This window comes from Benincasa hispida, chromosome 11 (genome assembly GCF_009727055.1).
Source record: "Benincasa hispida cultivar B227 chromosome 11, ASM972705v1, whole genome shotgun sequence".
Classification (NCBI taxonomy): domain Eukaryota; kingdom Viridiplantae; phylum Streptophyta; class Magnoliopsida; order Cucurbitales; family Cucurbitaceae; genus Benincasa; species Benincasa hispida.
In genome coordinates, this window is record NC_052359.1 from 51,913,947 (window position 1) to 51,928,928 (window position 14,982).

Genomic DNA, 14,982 nt, shown 5'->3' on the forward strand with positions numbered 1-14,982 from the left:
TTATTGGTGTCTATCGGTAATAGAAGCCGATAGAAGTTTATCATTGAGACTATGTGATGGACGTTGATAGAAATTTATTAGTATTTTTTTTATTTCTATTAATAGTTTGATTTTTTTTTATCTGTGAAATTTTTTCTAAATTCTAAGTCAAATTAATAGGTAAAATATTTATTTAATAAAAATAAAACTAAGGTAAAGAAAATGTAGGAAACAAACACATTTTTCAAAATAAAAAACAAAAAAAAAACCATCATAAAGTAAGACCTAAACAAACCAAAAACTAATCAAAATAACAAAATCTTATTAATATTGATTAGCTCTCGATCTAATGCATGCATTGGAAAAAATTGTGCAGATCTATTGGCCTTCTCCCAAGGAACGAACACATCACGAGGGAAATAGTCAAATGTTTGGAATTAGTAAGGAAAGGCATTCATGTTGTTATGTTGGTCTTCTCATTGAAAAATCGATTCACTCAAGAGGAAGAAGCCGCCCTCAAAACCCTACAAAATTTATTTGGATCTATGATTGTGAATTACGTTATTGTAGTCTTCACTAGAGGCGAGGAATTCAATGACGACGATGATGACGACAAAGGCGACACCTTTGACAATTACTTGCTTGGATGTCCTGTGGCCTTAAAGGATATCCTAGCTGCTTGCAAGGGACGGTATGTACTTTTTGACAACAAAACCAGCAGTGGAAGCAAGAAGAGTGAACAAGTGAATAAGCTTTTAGATTTAGTGAAAGAAGTGATGGACCAAAATGGAGGACAAGCATTTACACATAGCTTGTTTCTTGCTAACAATTTTGAAGACAAGGCAGAAGAAATAAAACACACACTTGAGAAGAAAATAGAAAAAGAAAGAGAAGCAAGGCGCAAAGCGGAAGATAAATTTCAAGAGATGCAAAAACAACAAAGGAATGATATTCAAAGACTCACTCAATTGCAGCAGCAGTTGCTAGAGCTACAAAAAAAATCAACAAAAAGTGCTAGCAAGAGAGCCACCTCCAATTCCACCTAAAATCGATCTGATTTCTACTATTGTCTGACTAGTAAACATATTATTATAATAATAAACTTATGTGTGAAACCCAAATCTCAATTTCTCTACTTAAGTAGGTAACTAAGGGAATTAACTAAGTATGAGTTAAATCTTATGTTGAAGAGAAGGAAAATTTCTAAGTGTTGAATAGATTTTCTTTGAGTAGTTTGGAGATAAGCCTTTACTAAAGGAATTTAGCTTCGTGTGAAGTCAAAAGGAACCATGCGTTTGGTGTTAATGCATGAGATAAGGCTAAGTGTAGTATGAAGCCGAAGACAACCATGCGTGAGCTTGTGAGGTTGAATGCATGATTGGCTGAGGCATTAGCAAGAGGCGTTGCCTAAGTTGCTCATGTGTTGAGACGGCGTGTGCAAGAGCGGAGAGAACGAGAGAAGCTTGAGCGCAAGACGTTAGGAAGACATCGTTTATGTGTTGGGCGGTGCTGATAGGGGATGCCGCTAGGGCGATTATTGTAAACTGCAACACGGCTCTAAACGATGAGAAGCAATGCGCTGCCGATGAGTGCATAATACAGATGCATACTCGATCAGTGCTGGGCGCTACACATATAAGCGTAAAGATAAAACGTAGTGACTATGTTGATAGCATTAACGATAGCATTAAATGTTGGGCAGGCGATAGACGATTGAGCTTAAGACGCTAGACGATGCGCAGTCGCTAGCGATAACTACACAATGAGCATGAGCGCTACACGATAGGCCAAGCACTAGACGATTGAGGCGTTAGTTGCTATAGCGATGGACGCAGTCACTAGACATTACATGAGAGCAGTGAGGAGGTTTGAATGTTAAGTCGACAATGAGATTGTTCAGTAAATGATGGAGCTAAGCGATGAAGTGCAAAGCTGCATGATGGACTAAACGATGGAGCGATGCTGAGGCTTGCATGCAAAGGAAGTCTTATGCATGAAGAAGACAACTCAAGTAGGTGTGTGGCATGAGAGTAGGTGAATGGCATGGAAGTAGGTGGTGGCAAAGCATGGTGCAAACACTTCAAGAGTAAGAGGTGTCATGCATTGAAAGACTTAAGAGATGAGGAGGATCATTTCCTTTAGCTTATAAATACCACCACAAGAGGTCTCTTCAGTACATAACTTGAAATCCTCTTGAATTATAATAAGAAGAGTGTTTAAGAGCAGTTTCGAAGATAACCATGCATTGATCATGAAGTTCCAAGAGGAGGAGATGTTGTCGGACAGTGAAGTCTAGAAGTAGCAACAAATTGGGACGAGGATTTCTCCCAGAATAATCATGCGTTTGGAGTGATTTCAAAGCCACCTGAAAGCTCTGAGAGTCTAGTTTTCATATTTAGGCATCCGGAGAAGAAATTCCAAGGAATCAGGCTGGAGAGTGAGGAAAAGACAGAAGGGTCGAGCTGTCAGGTATGCTTGAGCTAGTCTTGATAATTTGATAATTTCGGCCAAATCACGAAGATTTCTGAGCTAAGCTTCTAAGGTAAGATTCCTAAGAAATTTTAGAGCATGTTTTTAGAAGGAAGTATCTCGAGATAAGGCTTAGAACTATGAGTAATCTAAGCTTAAATTTGAATCTGGAATTTAGGGTCCAAAAGGGAGCCCGCGAAGACTAAGGAACTTCTAGAGAGGAAGTTTCCTATCCTTACCAAGGTGAGTGGTAATTTTCTTAGGTCTTAAAGCATATATTTTTGAGTAAATTGTATATGCTTATGTTATGAATGAGTAAATAGCATGAAAATTAGAATATATGATCGGGATGGTCAGGGGGTCAATAGACCTAGTTCTTGAGCCCCAAATGGAACCTCACGGGATGGTCAGGGGACCGAGAGGTCTAGTTCCTGAGCCTGTAGGAGGAACTTCGTATGGGATGGTCAGAGGGCCAACGAGCCTAGCTTCTGAGCCCATGAGCAGGAAGCTATGTGCACATAGGGAACAAAGAGAACGCAAAAAAATAAATAGATAAATAAGCATTTGTAATTAGTAATAGTTAACTATCTACCATGCTTGTAGATAGAAGTCGAGACCATACTCATTCAAAGCCGAGGTTTGAGTACTAACCTCGTATATATATGATATGCTTATTTTATTATGAGTTGAAATAGACTCTAGAAGTTGCTTACCACAACTGAGCTTCTTGAAACTCATTCTTTTCTTTCATGTTTTTCTTCTCAAGAAGCGAAAGGTGAGAAGTCCCAGGGTGCTGCTAAGGTTAAGGTCTGCCACAGCCATAGTCACACTTTCGAGTTTTAAAAGTTGTTGTTGTAAACTTTGTAGTTGAGTCTTGGAGTTGTATAAACGTTACATTGTTTAATAAAATGGGCCTACTCAATCAATTGTTGTTTATCTCCTTGACTTAAAGTTTACTGAGTAATGTAGAGATGGACAGTAGGTATCACAAAATGGTGGTATCTGCAGTCCCTCACGCCTCTCCTCGGGCTCAGGAGGCGGGCTCGGGGCGGGATGTGACATTATGTAACCACATGAATAAATTATATATAATATATGTGTGTATTATTATCACATAATATATGTGGTAATAATGTTGAATAAATAAACGAAGGATAGAAGTATTATGGATATTATAATAATAAATAGATGTTTATTGCTTAGTGTCCCAAAAGTCATGTGTCGCCTTCATGTTGTCCATGTGCCTTGTAATTATTCATGTTTGATGTCCATATAAGTTCACATCCTACTTGCCACTTTGCCTATAAATAGTGGCATTTGGTGGATCTTAAAATCACACACCAGGCAAATTCCATACAATTTGGAAAAAATGGAGAAATTTGAGAATTTTCTCATTTCTTATTTTATTTTATTTTTTTTTGTTTTGTATTGTTGTTTGTTTTACTTTATATATATAATGTTTTATTTATTTTTATTATTATATTATATTTATTTTAATATTATATTTTATTACCATTTGTGTTCCTGTTGTGCTCCTCAATTTCACAACACGTTATCAGCACGAGCTCCTGTCGTTTTTCCCGCTAAAAGTAGGTCTTAAAGGTATGTTCGTTTTCCCTCTTCGTTATAATTAATAAATTTAATGTTATTTTGCATATTCTATATCTATTAAATTTTTAACATAAGTACAATATTTTATGATAGTGCTGCCATGACAAATCTCACAAAATAAGAATTTATCACCCTTAATATTAACGGCAATAATTATTTGTCATGGATACTTGATGCCGAAATCTACCTGGATGCTATGAATCTTGGTGAGATTATTAAAGAAAGAAATACGATATCCAGTCAGGACAAAGCAAAAGTTATGATTTTTCTTCGTCATCATATCCATGAGGGATTGAAAATGAAGTATCTTACAATAGATCCCCGTATCTTATGGAAAATTTTGAAAGAGGTATGATCATCAAAAAAATAGTTATTCTTCCTAAAGCTCATTATGAGTGGATGCACTTGAGCCTACAAGATTTCAAATCAGTAAGTGATTACAACTCTGCATTATTCAAAATCAGTTCGAAGTTGTTATTATGCGAAGAGAAAATTATTGATTCTGATATGTTAGAGAAGACATTTTCTACATTTCATGTCTCAAATATGTTCCTACAACAGCAATATCGAGAGAAAGGTTTTAAACAGTATTCTGAATTGATTTCATGTCTTCTCGTGGCTGAACAAAATAACGAGTTATTGATGAAAAATCATGAATCTCGACCAATCGAAATAACACCATTCCCTGAAGTGGATACTATGAATGTTAATAATCGTAGTCGAGGTCGTGGTCGTAGTCGTGGTTGAGGCCATGACCGTGGTAGAGGAAGAAATAATTATTATTTTCGTGGTGGTTGCTCTAATCATTCAAATTTCAAAAGAACCATGCAAAATGATGATCACAAAGAAAAAGCTCCACAAGATAAAAGTTCAAAGAGTGTTGAAAATAAGTGCTTCTGATACGAAATGATTGACCATTGGTCACGTACCTTTCATACGTCAAAACACTTAGTTAACCTCTATCAAGCCTCCCTAAAGGAAAAAGAGAAAAATGTGGAAGCAAATTTTGCATACTATAATGACATATTTGACCCATCCCACATGGCAAATTTGGATGTAGTAGACTTCTTTGAATCTCCTAAAGAGAAGATTGGCACAGTTGGTGGAACATCAAATGTTTCTTTTGACTTTGAGAATATCTAGACTTAATGTTGTTGTTTTTTTGAAAAAATCTATCTTCATGTTTTTTTAGTGACTTTTGTATATTTTAAGTGTTATTTTTCTTATTATAATTATTTTCTTTTAATGAAGAAATATGGATCATTTTCATATGCTGGAATTTAAAAAATGAGCAAAGAAGATCTATGTCATGCATATAGTGCAACTACACATACAATACTTATAAGTAAAAAATAATTTTCCAAACTGACAATACTGAAAGCAAAAGTCAATACAATATCAGGTTCTGCAAACCTAATCGAAGGTTTTGGAAAACCAAATATTATTTTGCCTAGAGGAACAAAATTTACAATTGAGAATGCATTGATCTCTAAACGATCAAAGAGAAATCTTCTAAGTTTTAAAGATATACGTTGCAATGGTTATCATATTGAGACTGATAGTAAAAATAATGTGGAATATCTATATATCATATCCATTGTCTCAAATGAAAAACGTATATTGGAAGAGATGTCTACTTTATCTTCTAGATTATATTATACTTATATACGAGCAATTGAAACATATACAACAATGAGCCTGAAGTTCATGAATCTAGACATATTTACAATTTGGCATGACCGACTGGGTCATACAGGATCTATAATGATGAGAAGAATTATTGAGAATTCAAATGAACATTCATTGAAGAGCCAAAATATTCTCCGATCGCATCCAAGATCATATTGCATGTAACATTTACCTATTCATGAGTCCTATAAAATCTTGTAAATAATATCATGCAGGTCAATCTAGACAAGCATGTGTAATCTTATAGAAATGAATCGACCCTAGTACATATCTTTCATGCATTAGACTCCTTAAAACATTCACATAATGGATCATTCATAATTTCATGGTAAATCATACGACATACATTCACAGATCCAAAAATAAATCTCATAAAAACATGTACATCAACATATGTCTTGCAAAAATTTTCACATTCTCAAGGAAGAACTGAGAACGTAACTCTTGTTTCATTCTCTCCCACGTGTCAATGGTGTTAATGTTAATGCCCAAAATCTCGTAGGATCTCATAGTTTGTAATTGTAATGTACAAACATTTTATTTATTTAATAAAATATTTGATGTTTTATTTCAAAATTAATTGCATTAACCATAAACCAATAAACTAACATCCAGGATTATCTTGTAGCTTAAACATGTATGTAGAGGCATACATGTGGATCATGTTTAAGTGATAACCTAAATGGTTTGTAGTAGATGGATAAGGTTGGATACTTTATCCTAGTGATACTACGAGTATGGTCCCTTTTGTAGGTGTTACAATTGTTGTAAAGTGCTACAAATGATCTGATCCTAATCATTCATGTGGAAAAATGTGAGGGGGGATATTCTATATAAAGGAGTTTGTATAAGATCAGACCACGAAATGTTTAATCTCATTATATAACGTCGTTCATAATAGAGACTTACATTTCACTAGGATGACTATAAGTAACATGACTTGAATCCTGAATGAGTTGTGAACTCCTGCCTATAAAGGCAGTCCTTTGATTTGTATGGGTGAGAGTGGCCAGATAGCCGACTCAAAAAGCCTACCATTTTTGGGATTAGTCTGATTGGGGAGCTGGGAACACAGCTACACAAGAAGGAATTCACTCCTTCTCTAACGTCAGGGTAAGTAAATAAATTGCTCCCTTAAGGGCTGATTCGGGGGCTTGAACAATATGTTGTCACACCCTCTCTTAGCCCGAGAGGGTTCAACCATAGTTGGACTATGATTTATTGTTCATTAGAGGGATCAGTGATACTTAAGGAGTTAGATGTAACTATGGGGGTAAAATGGTAATTTTGGCATAGTTGTACTTACGAGCAATTTATGAAGGGTCATCGTACTGTTGATTGGTTATCTCCAATGGACATAGAAATATATCTATAGTGCGAATAGTGCAGCTGACGGTCTTTAGTGGAGTGCCTATTAGTTAACGGATGGTGAATAATTTAAATTAAAGAGTTTAATTAATTATTCACATACCGTTGGAGCTTCAAGCTACAGGCCCATAAGGTCCCCTCGGTAGCTCAACGGGTTTTAATGAGAATAATCTTTTGTATTAATTTGAATTTTTCAAATTAATTGAGGGAATTAATTATATGTGATATAATTATGATATAATTAATTTAATTTAATTATATATGATATAACTACTATAATGTATTTGATACATTATAATATTAAGTATTTATGAGAAAAAATAAATATTTGAATATGATTCAAATATTAATTATATGAATTGGATTGATATAGTTAAAATTAATGTAAATGTGATTTATATTAAAAGCCATTGGTGAGAGAAATGTATGTTATATTTGATATAACATTTAGTTTAATATATATTATATGATAAGGTAGTTATCATATGAATATAATTAAATTAATTAATTAATTTAATTTTGTTTATTTATTTTTGAATTAATGTTATTTGGGAGAGATTTGTAACTCCCTCCCCCCTCTTTCTCTCCAGATCGTGTATGTAGGTTAGTTACACTTTCTTCTTCTCTGTGCGATGAAGAAAAAAACATAGAAAAATCTCACAAGGAGTTTTGAGATCTCAGGCTTTTTTCTCTTCTCCTCTCTCAATCCCTTCCCTCACCAAAATAGGCAGAGCTCATTCCTCCTAGATTCTCATCCAGAGAATATCAAGGTTGCTTTTGTGGTAGTGCCCTTTTGATGTTTGTGATATTCACAGTGAAGAGGAAACGTGAAGTGTTCGTTCTTCAAGGGTAAGTCTTCTATTCCCTTTTTCTCTTATTAGTTTCTCAAGCATGTTGTATGTTTTGTTTATTGAAATGCATGATATGTTCTTTTTCTCTATAAAATTGCATTATGCAAATTTTTTAGAATTGGGACGATCTACTTTTGTTGCGCACCCTTCACAGGGATCCTTCAGGTATAATATATGGTTCAATGTATGTATGGTACTATGCTATTGTACGTTTCATTACTTTATTATATAAATGTTATATATATGTTAGTAATGAAATGACATTGCATGATGCATGACACCACTCTAGGTTAAATTTATAAATATTATAATTACTAAAGAATATCAAAGCATGCATTGTATGGTTTTAAGTGTTTCATTTCTTTATAATCGTTATAACTAAATGAAATTAGAATTAAAATCAATAATTTAAAGTAACATACAAACCGTAGGTTATATTCATCTTTTAAAATTATTTTAAAATATGATTGAGATATACCTAAGATCACGTTTCTAATGAGGTTAGAAATCTAAGTTTAATCTTTTAATTGGTATAATAGGATTAAATTGATTCATAATAAAGGATTAACAATGTAACAAATGTATCTATAAGGGACCTTTTGTCTAAGGCGAGTTCTGACTAGGTTGAGGTTTTTAAGTTGATAGAAACGTAACACCCCGACCTGAGAACTTACCTGGAAAGGTGAATTAGATAGATTTGCTACATGCATGCAAGTTTGATTAAAGTTTATTAAAGAGTTTAATAGACATTAATTAAAAAATTTTAACTATTCAAAGACAAATATTGTTTTTGGGAAAATTAAACAATCACTTAGTTAAAATTAGTAGCTGGATTTTCCTAAGTTAATTAACCCTAGGTAAAACACTCAGTAGAAGGAAAATGGGGTATATGATAATTCATTTTATCTTCTTCACGTTTCTCCTTAAAGTTCACACCGTGAGATTTATACTCGGCTTGGAGGCACCATGGGTATCCCCTTACGAGTGGCATTTGTATAAATCAATATCAAGGTGAATGAAGAGAGTGTTTATAGTAAGTGGGAGCAGGATGTGTGACAACACATCCCTCGGTCTCTCTCATTAGTTTAAAGTAAAGCTTAATACATGGCCTTGTGGCACTATGGGTGTCCCCCTAAAGATGACATTTTTGCATGACGCTTTATTCAAACTCCAGTCATGGATAGGGTTGATTTAGTTTCATGTCCCAATCGGTTTTCCCTAAGGTTGGCTCATTGTGGCAAAACTTTAGGACCTAAAATAAGAGGTTACACTTACAAGCATTTTTAAGCGAGTTTAACAAATTCTAGACCAAACAATGGTGATTGATAGTTATAGTAACAAGGTGTTCTGTCTATTGGTTGAAAATGTCTCATTTCAATGCAAGGGCACTTGATCATCCTACAGTGACTTTTGTCCTCCCTCAGTAAAACATATTGCAAAATAGATGTCACTTAGGGTACATTAGACTATTTTGCTAAAATTAATTGGTTGTCTTGTTGGTTTAATGCAAATAAACTAATAATAAATAATTTGTATAGTTTCAGTAATCTTTTATCAATATGAATTCCGCGACATTAAATTTTCTTTCCATTGAAAATTTAACGGGTGAAAACTACATTTCATGGAAAAACACGATCAACAAAATTTTTATAATCGATGACCTCTATTTTGTCTTGATGGAGGACTATTCTCCCATTCTAGCTCCCAATGCTGCTCAAAATATTCAAGAAGCATATGAGTATTGGACAAAAGCAAACGAAAAGGCCCGAATGTATATCTTAGCGAGTCTTTCTGAAGTCTTGGCCAAGGAGCATGAGCCCATGCTCACAGCACGTGAGATCATGGAGTCCCTGAAGGGAATGTTCGGACAACTGTCCGCACAGCTTAGGCATGACGCTCTCAAACACATCTTCAATGCTCGTATGCAAGAAGAGGCATCTGTTCAAGAACATGTTCTCAACATGATGGTCCACTTCAACATGGCGGAGATGAATGGGTTCGTCATCGATGAAGCCAGCCAGGTTAGCTTCATTTTGGAATCTTTACCTAAAAATCTCCTACATTTTCGTAGCAATGTTGTTTTGAACAAGATTGACTACAACCTAACCACCCTCCTCAACGAACTACAAACCTTTCAGTCTTTGATAAAAAAAAAGGGACAGAAGGATGAAGCAAATTTTGTTTCATCCTCTAAAAAGTTCCACAAAGGTTCGACCTCTGGGACAAAGTTTGTACCTTCTTCCTCCAGCACGAAAAAATGAAAGAAGAAGAAAGGTGGAAAGGGAAAAGCTAACCCATTAGCCACTGCTCAAAAGAAAGTCAAGGTTGCAAAGGGAATTTGCTTCCATTGCAACTAAGAGACATTGGAAGAGGAACTGTCCCAAGTATTCAGCAGAAAAGAAGAAGGCCAAACAAGGTAAATGTGATCTGCTTGTATTGGAAACATGTTTAGCGGAGAATGATGATTCTACCTAGATTATAGATTCTGGTGCCACTAACCACGTTTGTTCTTCATTTCAGGGAATTAGTTCCTGGCGGCAACTAGATGCTAGTAAGATGATGATGCGGGTTGGAACTGGACATGTTGTCTTAGCCGTGGCAGTGGAAGGTCTCCAGTTGACCTTACAGAATAAATTGATTTTACTAGAAAATGTCTATGTAGTTCCTGGTTTAAAAAGGAACCTGATTTTTGTAAATTGTTTGCTTTAACAGTCTTATTGTATCAACTTTAATGTAAATAAAGTATTTATTCCAAAAAATGATGTTGATATTTGTTCTGCGAAACTAGAAAACAACCTTTATGTGTTAAAACTGTTAGCAACTAAGGCACTCCACAACACTGAAATGTTTAAAACTGTGGTAACTCAACATAAAATACTTAAAATTTCTCCTAAAGAAAATGTCCAACTTTGGCACCTAAGACTAGGACACATCAATCTCAATAGGATTAAGAGGTTGGTGAAGAATGGACTTCTAAGCGAGTCAGAAAAAAAAATTTTACCTGTGTGTGAGTCATGCCTTAAAGGCAAGATGACTAAAAGACCTTTTACTGGAAAAGATCACAAGACCAAAGAATTTTTAGAGCTAGTACATTCAGACCTTTATGTTTCGATGAATGTAAAAACTAGAGAAGGTTACGAATATTTCATCACCTTCATTGATGATTATTCAAGATATGGGTGCATTTATTTAATGCAACATAAGTCTAAATCTTTTGAAAAGTTCAAAGAATTCAAGGCTGAAGTTGAAAATGCATTAAGTGAAACAATAAAGACATTTTGATCTGATTGAGGTGGAGAGTTTATGGATCTAACATTCCAAAACTATTTGATAAAACATGGAATTGTATCCCAACTCTCAACACCTAGTATACTCAACAGAATGGTGTATTAGAAAGGAGAAATTGAACCTTGTTGGACATGGTTCGGTCTATAATGAGTTACGCTTCCTTACCTGACTCGTTTTGGGGTTATGTAGTGGAGAATGCAACATATATTTTGAACTGGCATTCCATCCAAGAGTGTTACCAAAACACCTTTGGAGTTATGGAATGGTCGTAAAGCTGGTTTACGTCATTTCAGAATCTGGAGTTGCCCAGCATATGTACATGAGGCTAATCCTAGGAAATTGGAATCTCGTTCACAATTGTGCTTATTTGTAGGCTACCCCAAAGGAACGAGAGGTGGTTACTTCTTCAACCCAAAAGAAAATAAAGTGTTTGTATCGACAAACACTACTTTTCTTGAAGAATATCACATAAAAGAGCACAAGCCCCGTAGTAAAATTGTGTTGAATGAACTTTCTCAAGAAACTATTGAACCTTCAATAAGAGTTGTTGAAGAACCCAATACCTCAACAAGAATTATTGAAGTTGGGTCATCTAGTAGGTCAAATCTACCTCAAGTGTTGAGGGAACCTCAATGCAGTGGGAGGGTTGCGAACCCACCTATTCGTTACATGGGTTTAACAGAAATCCTAGCTATGGTAGCTGATGGAGATGTTGAGGATCCATTGTCTTACAAGAAGGCAATGGATGATGTTGACAAAGATTGGTGGATCAAAACTATGGATCTCAAAATGGAGACAATGTACTTCAATTCAGTATGGGATCTTGTAGATCAACCTGATGGGGTAAAACCTATAGGTTGCAAATGGATCTACAAGAGAAAACAGGGTGTTGATGGGAAGGTGCAAACCTTCAAGACTAGACTAGTGGCAAAGGGTTATACCCAGATTGAGAAAGTCAATTATGAGGAGACTTTCTCATTTGTTGCCATGTTAAATTCTATCCAGATCCTCCTGTTCACTACCTCATATTATGACTATGAGATTTGGCAAATGGACGTCAAGACTACTTTTCTAAATGACAATCTTTAGGAGACCATTTATATGGAGCTACCCGAGTGATTCATAACCCAAGGTCAAGAAAGGTTTGCAGGCTTAATCGGTCCATTTATGAATTAAAGCAAGCTTCTCGATCTTGGAACATAAAGTTTGATATTGCAATCAAATATTATGGCTTTGATCAAAATGTTGATAATCCTTGTATATACAAAAAGATCATCAACGGTTCACTAGAATTCTTAGTGTTATATGTAGACCATATCCTACTCATTGGGAATGATGTAGGTCTACTGACTAAATTAAGAACTGGCTAGCGACCCAATTCCAAATGAAAGATTTGGAAGAGGCTCAGTTTATTCTGGGAATTCAGATCTTTAGAGATCGAAAGAACAAAACACTAGCTCTGTCTCAAGCATCGTACATTTACAAAATACTTGTCAAATATTCGATGCAGAACTCCAAGAGAGGTTTGCTACCTTTTATGCATGGAGTTATATTGTCTAAGGAACAGTGTCCTAAAACACCTCAAGTGGTTGAGAAAATGAGACAGATTCCCAATGCATCGGTTGTTAGCAGTCTGATGTATACAATATTATGCACGAAACCTAACATCTGCTATGCGGTGGAGATAGTCAGTAAATATTAATCTAATCAAGGATTTGATCACTGGACCACCATTAAGAACATCCTCAAGTATCTATGGAGAACGAGGGACTACATGCTCATGTATGGTTCTAAGGATTTGATCCTTACTAGATACACGGACTCTGATTTTCAGACTGATAAGGATTCTAGGAAATCCACATCAGGATCAGTGTTCACTCTTAATGAAGGAGCACCAAGCAAGGGTGCATTGCTGACTCTACTATGGAGGTCAAGTATGTGGCGACTTGTGAAGTTGCTAAGGAAGTTGTTTGGCTCAGGAAATTCTTGATAGATCTAAAAGTCATTCCAGATATATCGAAGCCCATCACACTTTATTGTGATAATAGTGGTGCTATGGCTAATTCCCTAGAGCCTAGGAGTTACAAGCACGTTAAACACTTCGAGCAGAAGTATCATCTCATCCGAGATATTATGCATCAAGAAGACATGATCATCACACAGACAGCTTCGGAGCACAATGTTGCTAATCCATTTACAAAGGCCCTCTCGGCTAAGGTGTTTGAGGGTCACCTGCAGAGTATGGTCTATGAGACAAGCCACGTTTAGACTAAGGAAAGTGGGAGATTTGTACTGGGCGGTTTGTGTCCTAGTTTATTGATTTGTGTACTTTGTATTATAGGTTGACTTTTACATTGTACACCCCACCAGCTTTAGGTCAAGTGGGAGATTGTTGGGGTTGATGCCATAAATCTCGTAGAGTTCCATAGTTTGTAATTGTAATGTACAAACATTTTATTTATTTAATAAAATATTTGATGTTTTATTTTAAAATTAGTTGCATTAACCACAAACCAATAAACTAACATCTAGGGTTATCTTGTAGCTTAAACATGTATGTAGATTACATATGGGTGGATCATGTTTAACTGATAACCTAAATGGTCTGTAGTAGATGGATAAGGTTGGATACCTTATCATGGTGACACTACAAGTATGATCAGAATGATCATAGGTAACATGACTTGAATCCTAAGTGAGTTATGAATTTCTGTCTATGAGGATGGTCCTTTGATTTGTATAGGTGAGAGTGGCTAGATCGCCAACTCAACAAACCTTCCATTTGGAGATTCGTCTGATTGGGGAGCTAGGAATACAACTACACAAGAAGGAACTCACTCCTTCCCCATGTTTCGGTGTTTAAAGTAGATAAATTCTCTCCCTTAAGGGCCTGATTTTGGGGCTTGAACAATATGACGCCAACCTTCTTCTGGCCTGAGAGGGTTTATCATAGTTGGAACTATGATTTATTATTCATTAGAGGGATTAGTGGTATTAAGGAGTTAAATGTAACTATGAGGCAAAACAGTAATTTTGACCTTTAGCTATACTTAGAGGAATTTTGAAGGTTCATCGTACTATTGATTGTTATTACTCCAATGGACAGAGAAATATATCTGTAGGTACATAAAGTGCAACCATCGGTCTTTTAGTGAAGTACCCACAGTTAATAGGATGGTAATAATTTAATTAAATAGTTTAAATCAATATATTCGCATACCGTTGAAGCTTCAGGTACAGGTCCAATGAGGTCCCTGGTAGCTCAATGGAAGTTAATGAGAATCGGTTTTTGGATTAATTTGAATTGTTTAAATCAATTGAGGGAATTAATTATATATGATAATAATTAAATTTTAGTTATATGTAATATAATTATTATAATGTATTTGATACATTATATTAAGTATTTATGAGAGGAAATAAATATTTGAATTTGATTCAAATGTTAATTATATGAATTGGATTCATATAATTGAATTTAATGTAAATATGATTTATATTAAAAGTCATTTGTGAGAAAGAATTGAAATTATAGACTATATTGTATTTGATGCAATATAAAAACTATAGGTTATAAGTTATATATGATATAACATATAGTTATGTATATATATGTATAATAAATTTGTTATTATATATATATAATATTTTTATTTATTAAAATTAAATTATATTATTTAGTTTAATTTTAATATTAAATTAAATTAAATGGAGGGAAATAACTTGC

General features: G+C 34.8%; 1 protein-coding gene across 1 annotated transcript; it reads left to right on the forward strand.

Annotated features, from left to right (window-relative positions):
* The first annotated feature begins 332 nt into the window (after positions 1 to 332).
* LOC120090745 (immune-associated nucleotide-binding protein 7-like) lies at positions 333 to 1,025 on the forward strand. The gene has a single exon (XM_039048454.1). The coding sequence runs from the start codon at positions 333 to 335 to the stop codon at positions 1,023 to 1,025; it is 693 nt and encodes a 230-aa protein (XP_038904382.1).
* Positions 1,026 to 14,982: the final 13,957 nt, after the last annotated feature.

What these genes read in the sequence shown, in the direction of transcription:
- LOC120090745 (XM_039048454.1), top strand. Translation starts at nt 333, where the DNA reads ATGCATTGGAAAAAATTGTGCAGATCTATTGGCCTTCTCCCAAGGAAC.